We start from the raw sequence: 21,147 nt of genomic DNA, 5'->3' as shown, positions 1-21,147 counted from the left end.
CATTAGATTATTTTTACATCTGTGGCAATATTTCGGTTGGGTATACTCTCCACTGAAATCTCTTGTTCTTGCTAGCATTAAATTAATGTTCATTATTGCAATTGTACTTTTTGTATACTGTTACCAGGGGTGGAATTTTCCGCACAATCCACTGTGTGTTTCACGGCAGCAACAGAGGCAGCCCACCGTTGGCCAGCAGTGGGATATTCTGGTCCCGTCATTGCCAACAAGGTTTCTCATTGAATGCATCCTTGCCACTGTGAAACCCGCGGTAGGTGTGCACTGTCAGTAGATTGGAAGATCCCGCTGGCGTGAACAAGCAGAAAGTTCTGGCCAAGGTTTTTGATTGATTGCCTGAATAGGTTGCTCCATATTACGGTTTAAGATTGTGTTTTTTGTGTAACATTTTGAAAATCAGTTTGCAGTGAGTACTTTAAATATAAATGTTAAAATTCTTGCAAAAAACATTCTCCTGTTTTATGCAGCAGCCTGCATTAATCTGATGTCTTTAACACAAAGTCGCAAGGCACTTTTCGACAATCCTTATAGAAAAGGAACAGCTGCTTATGGGAGTGAGACATTAGGAGTAGGACTCGATGCTTGGTCCAAAAGATGAGCTTTGTAAATGTTCTGAAAGGAAAATGAAAGGTGGAGGGGTTTATGGCGAGTGACAAAGTTCACGGGACCAGAATAAAGAGGCGTGTAGTATGGAATGGGCTGGAGGAGATTGCAATAATAGAGTAGAGTGAGGTTATGAAAGGAACAATTTGCATTTACATGGTGCTTTTTGTGACCTTTGGGCATCTGAAAGCACTTGACAGCCAACAAAGTATTTTTAAAATGTTATCACTGTTGTAATGTAGGAAACGCAGCAACTAATTTGTGCATATGAAACGCCCACAAATGTGATAATGACAGGATGATCTATTTTGTGGTGTAGATTGAGAGATAAATATTGGCCAAGGAGAGCTCCCCTGCTCCTAGTCAAAATAATGCAGTGAAGTTTTTTTATGTTCAGCTGAGTGCCGATGGGCCTCAGTTTAATGTTTCACCTGAAAGATTGCACCTCAAGCCCTTAGGTGACACTTCAACCTGGAACTTTGTGACTTGGGCGCGGGTGCTACCATCTGGGCCACCATTGACACTAAATGGAAGCATGAAGGTACTTACTTAAAAGCAGGAGTTGCAATTTTAAACTTGATGCATTCAGGTATGAGGAACCAATATAAATCAGCAAGGGCCAGTGTTATGAGAGCACAAATTAGCGTGAGACAAGACAACATGCAGCAAAACTTTGGGAAAGTTGGAGTTTACAGAAGGTAGAAGAAGGGAAGCCAGAGTAATTGAGCCTGGAGATTCAGGCATATCGAAGGTCTTCAGTAGAAAAGTGAGAGAGCCAAAGTTAGATTCTGGGGGGACTCTGAGGATGACTGCAAGAGTGGGAAAAGCATTTGCTGGAGATAGTTTGAACAGATAGGAGCTGAAATATGAAAATGCTGTTCTATAGAGCTGAAAAAAGAGAGGGATTAGAGGAGGATGACGACGTGATCAACAGTGTTAAATTTAATGGAGTTGACTAGGGATAATGTACCAAGATCATTGAGGGTATTAGAAGGGATTTTGGTTCGGACCTTTGGTACCGAGGAGGTCAGAAGTTGGACTGGAGTGATTCGGACAAGGAGTTGTAGGAGAGGTGGGCACAGCTGAAAGAGGACAACACTTTCAAGTACTTTAGTGCATAAAGGAAAATGAGTGAAGGGTCATAATAGATAAAGGTAGAAGAGTCATTTATAAAACACTTGTACAAAATTGTTTTGCTAACTTCCCTATTTCTGTCAAACAATATATTGCCTCATTCAATTTGAGTCAAGAATAATTGCCATTGCTTTCTCTTTGTAGGTAATGAACAAGGATTCTGTATGATGTGTATGATGCAGAATCATATCACCCAGGTCTTTTCCAGTTCTGGAAATGTCATCAAGCCTATGTCTGTCATTAATGACCTCCGACGTAAGAATTGTTTTTTACCTTGCAGTAACTAACCACAAACTGTCAAAATAACAATGCAATGCAACCTCCATTATCTATCATAGCGTTCCATAATGTTGAAAATTGGTAGATAATATTGTGCCCAAATTTTGATCATATATTTATGATACAAGAATACACTTCTTGAATACATGATACAAAGATACACTTCAAGAATGCACAGGATTGAAAACTAATCCAAGAAAAGTAATATCAACTAAGTTCAATTTTTCTTGTCCCGTAAGGTTAATTTGGGTCAGGAGGAGATTGGTATTAAAAAGATGTGCAGTAAAGTCTTGCACAATCATTTTCTGTTAACTGGATAATGGATGTTCCACTGTATATGTAGAATTCGAAAATCTTGATGCCTTTTGTGACATGAAACCATTGGTTTGTAATTTTTGTGGAAAAATGGGCAGACTTGCATAATGCAATTTCTCCCAAAACTCTTCTTTAAAAACTCCCAGTATCCCATGTGGCAAAAATGCAATTTGATTTAACAGTCCTTCAAACAGTAGACCTGCTGATAAGGGAGGGTTTCTTAAAAATGCTGTACCAGATACAAGCTAAGTTTAAGGGCTAATATAAGGAGGTTTTGATGTACAGTTTTGTATTTTTTTTAAAGCTTCATTGATATTGCATCTCAATAACCCGAGAACTCATGAGGACTTTCACAGAACTCGTGACTTCCTGTCTATTATCTCAGGGGTTCCTTTTGAAAATGGGCATGCTTGGTGTGCTGGACTGTGCTTCTGTAGACCTTTATACATGAACACTAACTTATCACCTCAGTAACTTATCATTTTATCTGATTTTCACCAAACTTGATCAGTGATTTTTCTCTTCAGACTCGTGGTACCTTTTGATAAATCAGTAGGTGAACTGGATACAGCACCTAAGCACTGACTCGTGACCTCAGTAAGTTAGACTTTATTAGATTTTTACCAAACTTATAAGGAACTTCCTCTACACTTAATGCGTTCATTAAAAATGGGAGAAACTTTGCATTTGTGATTACTGATTTGATACCCTGATCGATACACAAATTTGCAACATGCCAAAAAAAAAACCAAAATGCATACTGCAAAATGACAGGCATACACAAAACAAAGTGCCAAAACACATTTTTTGCGAGTGCTGAATTGTTGAAAATCAGGCCCTTTTAAGTTTTAAGATAACCTTCTAATGACTATGTCCTTATTCTCTTGATACTCTCCTATAAAATTTTCTGCTCTGCTGACTCTTCCAGTGTATAAAATATAATTCTGTGCTACAGAAGGATTGAAACTTTCTGAATCACTAGTACAATTTTCTTCAGGCAAGAAAGAGTAGAGCTTGTGTTAGTTTCTCTGAGCCTTTTAAGGGATTTCAGGATTGAAATAAATCATTCATAATGATTTGCTTAAAGAAGAGATGCACTCCTTGTCGTGAAAGCTGTTTGCATTATTGCAAATAGCTGCTTTATTAGGGATGATTTGAAGGAATGCAGCAAAAGCAGGGCATGGTTGCCAGGGCTCTGATTGGCATCTTTCCGTATGGGGATGGCTATAGTTGGTAGTGAAGGGGAATCACACCAATTGGCTCTATTTTGTGGTGCAATATGTTGTGTTGATGCTTTCAGTGCATTCTTATAAATCATCTCTTTTCAGAAACAGCTTCCATAATTAATACTGTGTAGGCCATGCAAAATATGAACACCTGGTAAGGAATTTTGAAATTGATTAGAAATGGATGGAGGGCACCAAAACAAGTTTAAATGAAATAAAAAATGTGTGCATACTTTCTCTTGATAAGTATAATCAATTCCTTTGACTGGTGCAATGATGGCAATTCATAGACCAGAATTTTATGTGCTGTGATTGGTCCCAAATTAGCACGAAATTGCACGGGAAAATGTTGGACAGGCATCCCGACATTGTAGCGACATCTCATCATGGTCAGTGTGTGCCCACTGTCAGTTCAAGTTCCAATAAAAGCCCCAATCAACTGGGATTTTTAGTGGCCTGTATGATTTTTGCATTTGGCACACGGACCAATCAGCCAGGCGGCCATCACATTTTTGCAGCATTTTCGAGCCAGGACTGTGTAATATGCCCAGATGATGTTTGAAGGTTGAGGACTTGGGAATATTGCTGTCAGTTGTTTGTAACTGCTTTAGACGTAGCTTGCAGTATTTATTGTGTGCTCCCTGTTACAGCTCCCTGAGGCAGCTCTCCAACAGTTGTCAGACTTCAGGGAGCTCGTTTTAAACTGCCCGCCTGCACCCTTGCTTGTCTCAGCGTCCACCCTCTTCCTGTGGGCCCCACTGCCCCACCTTTGAGCATGTTTCATGCTGGCTGCCAATTAGTTGGCCAATCTGCATGAAATCGCTGTCAGGAGCTGACGGAGGGTAGGAGCGAATTTCACTTTCGCTTCTGATGCTGCCAATCGCACTCACCTGTCAAGATAAAAATTCAGACCATAGAAATTTAGGCATTCTGTCCCTAAAATGTAGGTATTGTGAAACAAAATGCACCTTCTCTTGATTTAAAAAAAAAGTTCTTCATCATTATTAAGTGCAGTAGAGCATCGCTTCAGTTTACATACCATTTGGCTGTGTTAGATTTGGACTCAAAAGGACCTTCAATACAGCTGTGGTAAACTGAAAATCTGCTGTTTTAACAGGCCTCATCCTGAGGTCCTCCGCATCACAGATGTCGGCATCTTCAGCCTATTCAACTCACTTCACATGATATCAAGAAATGGTATACTGCAAAAACTATGGGCCCTGTCAACAACCTGGCAATCGTATCGAATTCTACCAAGTCCAGAACTAGCCATGCCCCTAGCCAAGCTGCTCCAGTACAGCCACAACCCTTCAATGTTCTGGCCAGAGGCCAGAATTTAACCCGGATCCCTGGCACTGAGACAGCAGTGCTAACCACTGTGCCACCGTGCTGCCCATGTCCACAAAAAGCAGGACAAAGCCAGTCTAACTAATTACCACCCTATTATCACAGAATCTTAGAATTGATTTGGCGCGGAAGGAGGCCATTTGTCCCATCATGTCTGCACTGGCTCTCCAAATGAGAATTATGACATGGTGTAATTCTCCTGCATTTTTCCCTTTCCCTTTCACATTGTTTCTATTCAAATAACCATCTAATTCCCTCTTGAATGCCTTGATTGAACCTCCTCTCAATCATCAGCAAATGGAAGGTGTTATTGACAGTTCTTTCAAGTGACACTCACAGCAATAACTTGCCCTCTGATGTTCTGTTTGGGTTCCGCCACAGCCACTCGGCTCCTGACTCCAGTACAGTTTTGCTCCAAATATGGACAAAAGAGCTGAACTCGAGAGGAGATGAGAGTGACTGTCCTTGACATCATGCCAGCATTTGACTGAGTGTAGCATCAAGGAACACTAGCAAAATTGAAATCAATGGAAACCGGGTGAAAAAATATACCAGCTGATGTCATGCCTAGTGCAAAGGAAGATGGTTGAGGTTTTTGGAAGCCAATCATCTCACTCCTAGGACATTGCTGTAGGAGTTCTTCAGGATAGTGTCCTGGGTCCAACCATCTTTGTCTACTCCATCAATAAATAACCTTCCCTTCATCATAAGGTCAGTGGTTGGGATTTTCACTGATTGCACAATGCTTAGTGCCATTTGCAACTCCTCAAACTGAAGCAGTCTGTATCCATATGCAGTAATACCCGGACAACATATTGGCTTCGGCTAACAGGTGGCAAGTTACATTCATGCCACAAGTGCCAGGCAATGACTGTCTCCAACAAAAGAGAATTGAACTATCTCCTCTTGGCATTCAGTGGCATTACCATCACTGAATTCCCCACTATCAACATCCTGGAGGGTTACTATTGACCAGAAACTGAACTGGACCAGCCATATAAATACTGTGGCTACAAGAGTGGACCAGAGGCTGGAAATTCTGCAGCAAATAGCTTGCCTCCTGACTACCCAATGCCTGACCGCCATCTACAAGGCGCAAGTCAGAAGTCTGATAGAGTACTCTCCACTTTCCGGGATGAGTGCAGCTCTAACAACATTCAATATGCTCAAAACTATCCAGGGCAAAGCAGCCTATTTGATTAGCACCCTATCCATTAACCTTCCACCACCAATGGACAGTGGCAGCAGTGTGTACTATATATGAGATGCATTGCTGCAATGCATCAATGTTCCTTCAACAGCATCTTCCCAACCCATGATCACCTCTACCATCTAGAAGGACAAGGCCAGCAGACAAGGCTCAGAACATTATTTTTTGAGGGATCTTTGGGAGAGGGCTACTTTTTCATTCTTACTCCTTTATCATAGAATCCCTACAGTGCAGAAGGAGGCCATCTGGCCTATCGAGCCTGCACCGACAACAATCCCACTCGGGCCCTATCCCCGCAACTGCACGCATCTACCCCACTAGTCCCCCTGACACTAAGGAGCAATTTGCCATGGCCAATCCACCTAACCTGAACATCTTTGCAGTGTGGGAGGAAACTGGAGTACCCAGAGGAAACCCACGCAAACACGGGGAGAACATGCAAACTCCACATAGTCACCCACGGCCAGAATTGAACCCGGGTCTCTGGCACTGTGCTAACCACTGTGCGACTGTGCTACCCTTTATCAGGTGATGCAGTCACATAGTAACATTACCTTCTGTATTTGTGTAGATTTTTTTTAGGGTTTTCTTCTTTAGTTAGATGAGGTGTCACATATCAAAGACTGGGTGTATGTGTGTGTGTGTGTGTGTGTATATATATATTCATCTTGGGAGATCAGGCATATGCTGCTACTTTATTAAACATTGTCTGTTGAAGCTTTAGAGGCAGATTCATGACTGGCAGGCCCTTCCATAACTGGAACAGATGAAAAGCTTTGGCCTGCAGTCAACTATTTTTTCCTTCTGCATGCGCTCTTTTCTGCCATCTGGTCATTTCTTTTGTCCTCTGCTTTTTTCATGCTCTTCCCAATTGCTTGTCTCCAGGCATTCCCATCAGTAGCAGGGACTGGCCATGCACCCATTCTGATCTGAGTCAATGGGGAGCCTTGCTTGCAGGCATCTTTGTATTGCAGGTGTGGGTGAACTTTGCTCTTGTGCCAACAACAAGATTTCTGTAGTATGCTAGGGACTACTGCATGCTGGTTTATTGCCATATACTCTGTCTTTCCAGGAGATGCCCAATATTCACCTGAGGCAGCGGAGTTGGGAGCTGATTAGCTACTTTTCTTGCCTTGCATAAGTTGTTCGTGCCTCGTTACTGTAAAGGAGGGTGCTGAGTAACAAGACTGGTACACAGCTTTGATTTTGGTTAAGTTTGCTGTTAGTCCATACTCAACGTCTAATCTTTGACATGCCAGCTGCAGCTTTGGCAATCCTAGTCCCAGCATCAAGGGACAGGTTAGATTAATCCAAGGTGTGTGAAACTGTCCATGACCTCCAGAATAAGATCGTCAATAATGATGGAAATCTCTACATCCTAATGCAAAACTTTGGACGTTCAATGTCTGCGAGAACCAACCTACAAACAACTTCGATATAGGATATCAGCAAACAGCAACTCTCAAACTATGTCATTACCCACTTTGGTCTTGCTGCGCAGTCTTGCCAAGTTGAACAGCTAGCTGTTGGCTCTACAATGCAGGTAGATGCCCTCGTTTGAGTCCCCAAAAGCGTATAGTAGCAAAATGGAGTTGGTGCCAGGAGAAAGCCCTGCTTTACCCTGCTGCTGATCTTGAAAATCTTTGACATTGCCATCCCCCCCATGCTTATCAAGGAGATTTGATCAGCCTTGCCACTATAATCTCCTTTGTTTTTGTACAAGGTGATCATTTTTGCATCATGCATGTCTTAAGGCACAAGTCTTTCCTTCCACCCAAGAGACGCAAGTTTGTGGGCAGCAATGCCGGTTTTCCAGACACACTGATTTTAAGTGGAATGCTATTGTTTCCTGAAGCTTTACCACTGGCAGAGTTAATCATGGCCTTGTTCAGCTCTACTATTGTGACTTTGTTGTCCAGCTGCTCCACAACAGAAGGGTCTGGAATGTCACTGAGAACTACTTCAGTGTCAACATTCTCCTTCGCATAGAATTTGCGTAGAGTCTCCACCCATCTATCCACTTGCTTGCTAGGTTCAGTGATCATTCCTCCCTCTCTCTTAAAAGGGGCTGGTTTGGTTGCTGCTGGGCCTGTTGTCTCCTTGATTTCTTAGTGTCCCTGGATTCAGCAGCAGGTTGTATGCTGTTGCCAAGTTTCAACCAGTATTGATTGACGCGGTGGTGAGCTGTCTGCTGAAAATTGATTCCAGCAGCTCAGAGAGCAGCTGGATTTTGTTTGCTGGGAACTTGCTTGTAGTTAATGTGGGCTTGTTGAAGCAATTGGCTTTGCAGTAGTTGGCTCCATTTCAGTCCAGTAACCACCAGCTCTCTGTTCCCATATGCAGTGAGTGCAGAGTTAGATGGTGCTGTGCAGGTGATCTCACTTCAGCCCTGCAGTCTAGCCTTGGGCATTGTCTGAAAGAGCCTGGTTGAGGATGTTGAGGAACCTCTGGGCCGTCTCTGGGTCAGTGGTAAGGCAAGTGTTGATCTGAGGGCATCCTTTCTTCTTGGGAGTGGTATAGTTTCCTTGTCTGAAACCTGATCTAGCTACACACCAGGAGTATTCAGTGTCACATTCAGTGCTGTGATGGCTAGGAGTGATGAGGACTCTGTGGACTCTGTGGTACGTCTGGTCATGATATTTAGCTGGTGCCTGTGGCTTGATCTTGGATGTCTTCAAGACACCTTGTGGCACACCTTAGTTTGGAAGTAGCTGTTCGTCACATAAAATCCATGATAACAGCATAACTCGAGCAACCTGTTTCCATCTTTTGTTCATATTGCCGATTCCCTGGTTCCCTAGTGCACATTGGCCAACATGTATACTCAGTGCCCGCTCTTGCATTGAGGTTGCTTAGAATGTATATGCAGTCCTGGGAATTCTGCTGATGGCAACGTCAAGCCCCTCAGAATTGGTCCTTGATATTTGGAGTAGAGGTGAGTTTTGGGGCAAAGGTACACACGAGGTTAACTGGGCTCTTGCTGGCAAGTGAAGTGTAACAAGTCCCCTGAGTCTTTTGTGATTTGATTGGTGGTGGTGGGAGGTTCAATAATCGAGAGTAGAGTCTATTTTACTGCAAAACCTACTTCATGCTCATGCATTGCCTCGGAATTTTCCCCTGCCAGAGGGACATGTAGTGTTTCACTTTAAGGATCCATTTGAGCGAGCCTAATTTCTTGCAACATGGCAATGTCCACATTGAAACTTGTAAATTCTTAGACTTGTTCTTTGGTCACAGCTATTTTGAAACTTGCAGACCGTTGTTGGTACGGTAAAGATGCATGGTCCTTGTGTCCAAGCTTGCAATGTGAAAGACTGGTGTTGTCTTTGTTGAGTTTGTCTTGGCTGGTGCATAGATTAGCAACCTAAATGTTGAGCGATGACTCTCTAAGCTCAAAGTAAGCAGGCTGTGGCAGGACAGCAGTGAACTGATTGGGGGCCGCCCAACTTGAGGTGGGTGTTAGCTTTCCAGGGACACATGATCTCTCACCTTGTTGGAAATAACCCTGGCGCTCTTGCTCTATGCCTTTTGGGAAAAAGCTTGTAACTGGTAACTGTTTGTTCCCACCGTGCCAATGTAAACCACAAAACTCCAGGGGGCAGGCCCGGGAAACTAAGATGGAGACCCAGAGTTGCCCAAGGAACAGGGCCCCCCTCTTGGCATTGCTAGTTTTGTTCTAAGAAAAAGTACTGTTTGGTACCAGCTGTGCTGTATCAGTTGCCGGAAAGCTGCCTGATTGCCAGATTACAACCTACGGGACTCCATACTGTGTTTTCTGTTGGGGTTTACTCCCTTAAGTTTATTCTCTCCAAGAGACCCACAAAGCAACGGGGCATTTTACCCTTAGCTGGGGTCCTGGTTCATGGATGTCAGGGCATAACTGCATGCAGGTGCCCTGTGTGCGAAGAGTATGGGAGCCAGACCTCCTCCAAGTCCCCTGTAGTTTAGCCTGTTTATATATGCGTCAGACTTGCTGAAGAGATTGTGTACTGGTGAGAGAGGCTTAAGTACTTGGCTCCCTTTTTGGATAACTGGTACTGCTGGCCAGTGGTGAAAGCTGAAAGCAAGAGGTGACAAGCAGGCTGACCTCTACGCACCACTCAAATGGCTAACATACTTTATGGTTCATATCAATCAGCGATGTGGGTGTGTGTATAGTAGAAAGTGTTTGAGATTTAAGACACTTGTTCAGTGAATAAAGGCACCAGGTGCCACAGGTTTTGAACAAACAAAAATGAACTTTACAATGCAAGATCAGAAAGCATTCAGGGTTAATAAGGTGCATGTGAATTAACAGGCAAACTGGTTGAACACACCACTTTGCACAATAAGTGACTGACAGATGTGACCAAGAGACAGTCCGTGGATTTCTCAAAAACCCACGCAGACATCAGTAAGCATTGTGCAACAATCAATCTCACTAAAACGCTGTCTCTCTCTCTCTCTAACAAGGAATTCTAGTCTTCACCGTAAGGGATCTTGCCTTGGAATTCTCTCCATAAGTTACAGTGGCACAGTGGTTAGCAATGCTGCCTAACAGCGCCAGGGACCCAGGTTCAATTCCCTGCTTGGATCACTGTCTGTGTGGAGTCTGCACATTCACCCCATGTCTGTGTGGGTTTCCTCCGGGTGCTCTGGTTTACTCCCAGAGTCCGAAAGATTTGCTGGTTAGGTGCATTGGCCATGCTAAATTCTCCCTCGGTATACCCAAACAGGCACCAGAGTGTGACAACTGGGCAATTTTCACAGTAACTTCATTGCAGTCTTAATGTAAGCCGACATGTGACTAATAATTAAACTTTAAAAGTCGCTCCAACTCGGACTGGATCAACAACAGCTCTCCTCACAGGGTTTCAGTCTCGTCTCTTAAGGTTCCGTTCCCCTGGATTCCTGAGTCCACAATCAAGTACCAAATTACAGGCACAGCCCCCCACCCCCACCCATCCTCCGGGATCGTCCTGTTCTCCCCCCCCACCCCCGTCCCCTGCCTGGGACACTTGCCTTTTATGGCACTTTTTATACTGCCATTTTCCTTCTGGCACAGGTGTGCTGGGGCCAAAGAATGGAAAAATGCAGACCTGTGCATGTGTAGTCTGCTGCCAGCCTGCGTATGCACAGAAACTGAGGCCCATCGGGAGCTGAAGCTCTCGACCTCCACCACTCAGCATTATGGTAAGTTTGACTTTCATAACTACAGAAGATCTTTCATTTTGGAATCTGTAAATACTTTTTTTTATTTATTAGAAATAAATCTCCCATACTCCATTTCCAAAATGAAAATTCTAGCTACTTGGCACAAGGTAACTTATTGGGAACAAGTCTCAAATCTGCAAACCCTTAAAAAAAATAATGTTGCAAACAGTTAGCACTCTGTTGCATCCTTTGGTTTTATTCTGCCAATTTCAAGATTCTTCCCCTTCAGTACTTCTGTTTAAAAGTGAGTGTTTACATCAGGACACTGACTTCTAAAGATCAAACTGCAGCAAGGGGAATACACAAATTAATCCAGCAGCACCATCCAAGAATGAATGGTTTAATTCACACATTTTTTCACATTTCAGTGATCTAAGCTAGTGCACCTCCTTGCATGATCATCTATGTTTTAGTAAGACATGGATTGGAATCCCTTAGCTCAGAAGCACCCCAACACCAGGTTAAAGTCACAACAGGTTTATTTGTAATCACGAGTTTTCGGAGCGCTTCTCCTCCTTCAGGTGAGCGAAGGAGCAGCGCTCTGAAAGCTTGTGATTACAAATAAACCTGTTGGGACTTTAACCTGGTGTTGCGAGACTTCTTAGTGTGCCCTTCCCAGTCCAACGCTAGCTCCACATCAGAAGCACCCCGATTACATTAAAGACACATACCACTTTATAGATGTGGTTAACCTCTTAACCATGCTCTCCATGCCATTTTTTTTACAGTGGACATTGAAAACCTGTACAAAAATATAAAAACAGACAGAAATATGCTGGCTGTCCAAAATCATTGAATGTTACGGCTTAGAAGGAGGCTATTCAATGTCTTATGCCTGTGCTGGCTCTTTGAATGTGAGAGACAGGGCTATCAAATTAGTCCCCACTCCTGCTCACTGTTTCCTAGAGCCCTTTGAATGTTTGTCCTTTGAATGTTTGTCCATTTCTTCACTATTATAATTTATTAAACTCCACTCTTGTCACAGCCAAGGGCTGAATCAAGTTAAATTTTACAGTCAATTCAAATAAAATAAACGAAGAAACATGAAAAATTCTTAAGTGCAAAATTACCAGCACCATTGCTTCCAACAATACCACCATTGATTCACCATAATTTCCTTGAGATTGAACCACTCCCCACTGTCATCCATCTGATGCAGAAAACCTTCCAAACGCCTGTTTCCAAATGGGGCTGTATTCCTGCTCCATACTGCAGAGGCTCAAAATCAATTGTCGTCTTAAGTGTCTCTGAAGACCAAGGTCTCTGTATCTTTAATGAATTTGAGAGCCAGAATGTAGAATTTGTTCAGATGGAGGCCCCACAGTTTCTTCATCACCTCAGCTTGTGTCTGCCTCCCTTGCTGCTGCTTCTCTTCCAGCGGCATTCCCAGACCTGAGCCAGGTCCCAGCCCCAACCTGAGCATCACGGCCGCTGATCTCAGATAAGAGAGCTGCATGAGCCCTCATTGTTATCCTGCTCTCCCTTGTCCTGGTTTGGGTCCAGTGTGATTGCAGCAGTAGGACCAGTCAGAATAAATGCTCCAGCTCCTTCAATAACAGGTTCCCTCATTCCTGCCCTCCCTGTTCCTCCAATCAATTCTGTGTCTCGAGGCATCAAGGGTGTGTGAGAGAGGGAACCTGTGTTTGGAGGAGTTGGGGCAGTGGGCATGGGAGAGGCAAAATTTTTGATTGGAGGGTAGCCCCTCACTGATTCTGCCTCTTCCTCATTTGGGGCGACTTATCTTTCATTTGTCATCTCCGCCATTGATTTTTTGGGGGGGCTTTTGAGAGAAATCACCTATCCATTATTTTGAACCCTGCAATAGAAGTATGGGAACACCAACACTTACAAGATCCCCTCCAAACCACGCACTGCCCTGCCTTAGGACGATATCATTCTTCTTTCACTGTCATTGGACTGAAAACCTGGAACTCCTTAACAGTACTGTGTACCTATTCCACACAGGCTTCAGCAGTTCAAGTGAGTGGCTCACTATCACTTTCTCAAGAGTAATTAGGAATGGGGAACAAATGCTGGATGCCCACATCCCATGGAAACATTTTTTTTAAAATCGTAGATGTTTTTACATGCAGAATTCTGCAGCTGATGGACACTTCAATTTTGTTTATTGCTGGATGAATTAATAACGTTAAGCTATATTTGTGGTATTGTAATTAGTGTAATTGTCCTGATGTTTAGTCATTTTGCATTAGACATTGTGTATGATGCCAGTGGTCTGCAAATTTCTGGTTGAGATAGATTGGTGTGTAAAGCAACACAAGGATGTTATACAATTTGGTGAAGTGACCTGGAGAATGAGCTGCTGGAAAATAAGACAAAAAGTTAATTCTCTTTAGCCACTAAATAAAAATGTTGAATTAACCATCCAGACAATTCTATAATAGCGCTTTCCTATAACTCAAATAGGCCTTGCCTTTGGTCAATCTAGTTTGACAGACAGCTCTCGTTGGCATTTACACAGAGAAGTGTTTTAAATTGGTATTAAAAAGAGAAAAAAATGTTTCATAACAGTTTCCTCAGTTTATATGGATGTTTTGAAATTGCTCAATCATATTTTGTACTTGCTGAAGTCCTCTTGCCTCCAGTTTGTTACCAATGAAGTTTAGCAGATAGAATATGTATCTGAAAACTCCCTTGAAAATTGTTTATTTGGTTATTGCATCAGACAGATTATCTAAGTAATTAATCGACAAAAACATTAATTTGATTTTGTACAGAAGGTTTATTTCTAGAATTTGAGTTCATGGTTAGCTGATTTGTATTTAATGCTGGTATATCAGTCATACCCAGATTGCAATTTTCATTACTTGTCATTGTACAGTGAAGTTTTTAAATATTTAGACTTCAGTGAGTTTGTGTTAACTCTGTTCGGGTATTAAGCTGTTACACATCATTGTTGTTGTGACAATCTATGTAAAATATACAATAATATTGAATATTTGATTTTTCTGTTGCATTGTGACTCTGCACACCTATGCTAGTTTTAATAGTCCATTATTGATTCATATTGTGTGCTGTTGGTGTGACAGGTTTAGGGTTGGTTTAATTTACAGATTGGACTCTTCTGCCCTTGTTTACTGACTTTTAAAAAATTATTTTGGAAACCCTTAGTTTAGCTTTTTTTATTATGCTGAAATATAGAAACCTGCAAGTTGCCTAGAATTTTAATGCTTGTTTGGGATCAGAGTATTAATTTTGATCCGATACTGTGAGGCAATTTTGTATAAGTGATATTTCTTCTTGAATATGTTCACTTGCTAACTTGGGCAGTTTGATTGTGGCATACTTTGCAGTTAATCCCAATCCTGAAGTCAAACATTTCTAATTTTTTCAGTAAGTGCCATTGGATAGCAATGAGTGAACTCTGGCTGATTCCCATTCCCTGCACCCAGTATAATGTCGTGCTGAGTCTTCACTGACTCAGCACAGGAAATGAAACCTGTGACTTACATGGTAGCTGCACTCTTCTGTTACCAACTGACCCACTGAGAACGTGCTATCTTTCTCCTAATGAGGAATAGCTCCATGAACTGGTTAGACCACCCCACTGTATTGCATATTTGTAATCAATGTGCTTGGGTTGACAAGCTGTTAGAGCACATCACACCAAAGCTTGATCCTATCCTCGGTCACATTTCAGCAGGAATCATTTGTATGATGATCAGGAGTAGAAATCCTTGTTGATTTCTTTTTCCCACTTCCCTTGCTAGTCAAGGGCACTGAGGACATTTGTGCCCGTGGCTGCTTTGGCTACGGTCAACCAATTCAGCACAAGTCGTACTTTCTCGTCCTTGTAATTCTTCCCTCCCAAATTTGTGGGAGAAACATTTGAAGTGACAAAAAAACTCAATCTAATTTGTACTAAATGTTTAATTTTTCGAAATTACTTAAATTTGTGTATTATATCTGCATCCATTATTTTAAACTTTCATCCTTTTAGGAATAGCAAAACATTTTCGATTTGGAAACCAGGAAGATGCACACGAATTCTTGCGTTACACTGTTGATGCGCTCCAGAAAGCATGCCTAAATGGAAGCAACAAGTGAGTACAAGTCTAAATGAAAATTTCAAGGTATTTAGAATGACTTTATTATTTTACTATTAATATCTATGCAAGAACTAAGTGTATATGCATTGAGAAATACGTCTACGTAGCAAAATGGATCAAATGGTCATAGTTTGATTAGGCCAACTTAAAAATACAAACAAGTGGGGGGGGGAAAATGAAGATCACTTCCACATTGAACAGAAAAGTATGTAAGATTGTTTCGTTAGAGAGAAGAAGGTTAAGAGGTGACTTAATAGAGGCTTACAAGATGATCAGAGGAATAGATAGGGTGGATAGTGAGAGCCTTTTTCCTCAGATGGTGATGGCTAACATGAGGGGACAAAGCTTTAAATTGAGGGGTGAGAGATATAGGACAGATGTTAGAGGTAGGTTCTTTACTCAGTAAGTAGTAAGGGCGTGGAATGCCCTGCCTGCAGCAGTAGTGGACTCGTCAACATTAAGAGCATTCAAATGGTTATTGGATAAACATATGGATGATATTGGAATAGTGTAGGTTAGATGGGCTTTAGATTGGTTTCACTGGTTGGCGCAACATCGAGGGCCGAAGGGCCTGTACTGCGCTGTTATGTTCTATGTTCTATACAGATTTATATCTGGCAGTTTTTTTTTCACATCATGCAACACCTTTGAATCAGGCTTGCTGATATTGTCAGAATGGGCGTTGAAAGCACAAGAAAATTATTAGTTGAAAAGTTACACCATTCCAGTCACCTTTCTTCCGCTCTTGCTTTCCTTTGCCCCACCACTTGGAAAGGTTGATCCTTTGAAGATTGGGAGCTTGTGATTTGCTAATTCTTCAGAGGCAATGTGTAATGTCACAAACCTGCCTTTGAACTAGAGTGGTGTTTAATTTTAAGTTTAACCGAAAATTAATTTGAACATGAAAATTATACTAAATGTTCTTTCCAATACTCCTGTAGATTGGATAGACAAACTCAGGCAACCACAATGATATATCAAATTTTTGGAGGGTACTTGAGGTCAAGAGGTATGTTCCATTTATATAAAGATCAAAGTAGTTTTATATGTATGCAATGATTTTACAAAAGTTGATGCTTACAGAAATTAAAAACCATATATCTTGCTTACTCGTCAATAGTCAGTCATTGAAAAATTAGATATTTCATTAAATTGCTGACTGTTTTATAATGCTTTTATATGAATTTATATGTTGCCTTACAGAGCATTTTTCTAACAATATTTTTCTTATTTTAGTAAAATGTTTAAACTGCAAAGGAGTTTCTGACACGTATGATCCATACTTGGATATTGCTCTGGAAATAAAGGTATTGCTATGCATTATTCTCTGCTAGCTGCTACAATTTGCATTTTTAAGATGCCATTTTTCTCCTCTAAATATATACTGCATTCCCTCTGAGTTGATTTTATTCTGCACAATCCACAAGTGCAACTTCTTCAAGCTCCCTTTCCTTGCAGAGGTGACACTGCTCAGACTTGACAGCTGCTCTAATTATAAACTATGCCCTAGACTTTATGCTTGCATTTCCTGTTTTTTTGAAACAGTTGCATAGACAGGTCATGGTATTTGCATGGCTATGGTCAGAATTGCTTTATGAAGAAGCCTTTTCTTAAAAAACAACATAGGGGATCCTTGGCATTGTAAATAGAGACAGTACAAAGCAAAGAATTTATCATAGAATATCATAGAAACCCTACAGTACAGAAAGAGGCCATTCGGCCCATCGAGTCTGCACCGACCACAATCCCACCCAGGCCCTACCCCCATATCCCTACAGATTTACCCACTAATCCCTCTAACCTACGCATCTCAGGACACTAAGGGCAATTTTTTAGCGTGGCCAATCAACCTAACCCGCACATCTTAGGACTTTATGTTAATTTATGTTAAACCTTTATAAATCAAGCCTCAACCACAGCATTGTGCCTAATTTTGAGCACCACATTTTAGGAAGGACACCAAGACCTTATGAGAAGGTTCAGAAAGGATCTACAAGGATGAAAAGGAAAGTTTTGCAGGGCTATGGGAAGAGAGCAGAGGAGTGGGGCTAATTGGATAACTTTCAGAGGGCTGGCACAAACACAATGGGCCTCTTCTATGCTGTATGATTCTATTTTGACATGCCATAAAGTATTATTACAGATAAGTAGCAAGAAATTTTGACACATTGACCAAAATTAAATATCAAAAAAGCACATTCTAAATACTGTGACATTAAATGTCTGTAAATCTTCTATCACAAGTAACCTTTTTTTAATCCAAACTAGAAAAATACCAATTCATAATTTGTGATGCAAGTTGAATTTACTTAGATTATACCTGTTACAAAATCTGAAACTAAAATCTTGTACAGGAATTACAGTATAAAAAGTGTAAATCTGATCTGAAGTGGATGGCAAACAGATGCATCTTGCATTGAGTATCCCTTGCCGTCAAAAACCAAGTAAATATTAGCTTGTGATCTGTATAACTAAAGGACATGTGTTTGTGCTGCAAGGTAGATTCCAAATCCACGTTCTGATCTTGTTTATGCTGCTTTAATTATTATAGCTATTTGGATTACTGACCAGTTAGGTTACTGGTGACTTGTGCTGTAATTCAGTGGTAGTTGGTGCATGGTGAAATTCAGTTCTAAGTTTTCTTGAAATATTGGCCATAAATCCAAAATGCTTAATATGTGGTCTCTTTTAAATTTGGAAGTATTTTAAAACAGACTTCCAAAAAAAGGCAAATTACTGTGGATTCTTGAATCGGAAACAAAGACAGAAAATGCTGGAAAATCTCAGCAGGTTTGACAGCATCTGTGGAGAGCGAACCAAGCTAATGTGGCATCCAGACTTGAAATGCTAGCTCTGCTCTCTCCACAGATGCTGTCAGACCTGCTGAGATTTTCCAGCATTTCTGTTTTTGTTAAAATAAAACCTATTTGTGTCGCTATCTGAAAATTTTTTGACTTGTAAGTTACTTGTGAAAAATATGAAATATTTTATAGACTGCACCAAACATCACAAAAGCTCTGGAACAGTTTGTAAAGCCTGAACAGCTGGATGGTGAAAATGCCTACAAATGCACCAAGTGAGTAAACATTCTCATTACAAAAATAAAGATTTGTAAGTAAGTCGTTGAATACCTCTTCTGTGTGTAACTATTAATTTCTTCATGACCATGGCAGTGACCTTCCACATATACTGAATCATTCTGTTCTTGTTGCCAGAGTACTGTTTGACCAATTGATAGCACAACTTGCTATCTCAGCATTACCAAGTTCATTAGCTTGAAACTTTATTTGTAGGTCGGTATCCCATTTTTTCTGCAGAATAGATACAATGTTTAAAATCTTATATATCAAGTAGAGAATAAAAATACTAATGAAACAATACTTAGCTAGGCTACGAGGTAAAACAATGTGCATAAGAACAGTGGATTTCTCTTATGAAATATAAAGCAATGCTTTTATCTGCAGTTTACAATTTATGTAAGCATGTTGATAAAGTATAAGAATGCATACTGGATCACCAATTTACAATGCTGGCTCATTAGCTGCCCTTTTGCCAAAATGAGACAATTCACTGAGATACTATCTACATCTTCCACAGTTTTGAACAGCAACATGAATGACTAGGCCCACCAGTTTCCAAAACACTCCTGTCAATGCAAGATGACCACCAATACTCCTCTGCATATGTGCACTTGACTGAGCATGAGCAGAAAACCAATTGCATCATTTGCAGGAGAGACAGTGCCAGTTGGATCATCTTTGTATTCTGGATTACAACCGGGTGATTCAGAAACTGCAGGGAGACTGCGGCTTGACTGCCTCACCCTACCCGTTGGGGCTCAGAAACTAGGTGAATGGCTTCCCAATCTGAATAAGATCCACCCAGAAGAAACCCCAGAGCTCCAAAGGTGGAGTGCAGAAGTTGCAGTCCAGAATTGCAGCCGCCTCCCTCCCCATCCCAATCCCCAGCTCCATTCCTCACCTCTAGCCCACCGACTCGGAGAAGGTGAGGCTTTTTTAATCACTCTCTTTAATAGTTGTTAAGCAGCTCACTCCTGGCTGCTGCCTACTCCGTCGCTCACAATGGCATCAGAGTAAGACCGTACAACTGCAACGCATGGTGTTGGCAGAAAACACAACCTTTCTAAAACTATAACTGCGGTCTGTGTGTGTATGTATATACATGTGTGTCTTGTAAACTAATAAATTATAATTTATTGTGGGTACAAATTTGCACGCAATATCATAGAATAGAATCCCTGCATGGCAGAAGTAGCCATGATGTGCAGATGCCGGCGTTGGACTGGGGTAAACACAGTAAGAAGTCTCACAACACCAGGTTAAAGTCCAACAGGTTTATTTGGTAGCAAAAGCCACTAGCTTTCAGAGTTATCCGAAAGCTAGTGGCTTTTGCTATCAATTTAACCTGGTGTTGTGAGACTTCTTATTGCAGAAGTAGGCCATTCGACCCATCAAGCCTGCACCAACCACATTCCCACCCAGGCCCTATCCCCATAATCCCACCTATTTACCCTGTTAAATTGCTCCTTGGTGTCAGGGGGATTATCATGGCCAATCAACCTAACCCGCACATCTTTGGACTGTGAGGAAACCGGAGTACCCAAGGAAACCAGACACGGGGAGAATGTTTTAATATTTTGAATTTTTTGCACTATTATTTTGCCACTGCACTTCGTAAAGAGTATAAAAATGTAAAGGACTTGGAGCTAGTTGTCAGTCACCAGCCAAGTTAGTTATATTTGTCCACCAAGCCTGACAGCATGTTTAAAAACCAGACTGAAAAGCATTTTCATTGATGTATTTCATGTTATGGTGTAGTTTGTTTTGATACGTTTTTTGGGAAGATTAGAATTTAAATTTCAAATAAGGAAAATTCCTCAGGAGCAGGTGAATAAATAAAAAATTACACACTAGCATTCGTAGCAAAATGGAGACCTGTTTGATAAGTGCTATTACGTTGTAAAAGGAAGGGAGAGGACAGTAGATTAAACAGAAGTGAAAGGGAAGTAAGCTTGCCTTGTACTGCATGCACTCTGTATGTTCCCAATCCAGGAGAGGAAGTGTTATCCTCCCCAGGCTTCTATACAGTTCAAGATCTGGAAGTGTGTGGGAACAACCCAGTTCTACCCACAATGCATGTTTTGTGCTCTGTGCCTTCTAAGAATGCTAGGGCTTGGATCAGTAATCCACTATAGGGGAGAAGTGGCTGCAAAGCAATCTCTACCACCATGTAATACAACGCAATGGTGGTCCTATTTTCAAATAATGGGAAGTGGTTAATTATATAATCAGGTTGTTAAGTTTAGCTGTTTATAAATTACTCTGTTTGTCACTGAACCCTTCAGTTTGATTACAGACTTGTAACCATTCTTGACTATCCAGCATATATAATTGTTTGATTCCACAGACATCTATTAGTTGCTGAGGGATGTGCAATTTTTCAATAATCAACAGTATCCATTAACCTATATGTAGTTATGCGCTTTCCAGCAATTGAAATAAATTACAGTTAGCACTTCAATTTTTATTATGTATTGCAATTTCCCTTTTTAAAAAGTTTCTAGGGTTGAGAACAACACCAAAGCATCTACCTGTCACAAACAAGCCACCTATTTATTCTGTAGATGGTTGATTAAATGGCTTTATTTTTGTAAAACTGTTTTCAAATGTCATATAGAACCATGGAACCATAGAAAATTACAGCTCAGAAACAGGCCTTTTGGCCCTTCTTG

General features: G+C 41.2%; 1 protein-coding gene across 5 annotated transcripts in view; it reads left to right on the top strand.

Moving 5' to 3' along the window:
• The window catches only part of usp42 (ubiquitin specific peptidase 42), a 78,997-nt gene that overhangs the window by 20,337 nt on the left and 37,513 nt on the right, over positions 1 to 21,147 (top strand). For 4 of the 5 annotated variants that reach the window (XM_078240599.1, XM_078240601.1, XM_078240600.1 and 1 more), the window contains 5 exons: positions 1,900 to 2,010; positions 15,287 to 15,389; positions 16,337 to 16,404; positions 16,632 to 16,702; positions 18,389 to 18,471. In XM_078240599.1, coding sequence (XP_078096725.1) covers positions 1,900 to 2,010; positions 15,287 to 15,389; positions 16,337 to 16,404; positions 16,632 to 16,702; positions 18,389 to 18,471 — 436 coding nt within the window. Of the gene's footprint in view, positions 1 to 1,899; positions 2,011 to 2,911; positions 2,947 to 15,286; positions 15,390 to 16,336; positions 16,405 to 16,631; positions 16,703 to 18,388; positions 18,472 to 21,147 lie in introns of those variants that run through there. The other variant, XM_078240604.1, reaches the window with a different exon arrangement.

The sequence above is a fragment of the Mustelus asterias genome, chromosome 23 (assembly GCF_964213995.1).
Source record: "Mustelus asterias chromosome 23, sMusAst1.hap1.1, whole genome shotgun sequence".
NCBI lineage: Eukaryota > Metazoa > Chordata > Chondrichthyes > Carcharhiniformes > Triakidae > Mustelus > Mustelus asterias.
The sequence above is the reverse complement of the archived record's forward strand: the minus strand, read 5'-3'. Positions and strand labels throughout refer to the sequence as shown.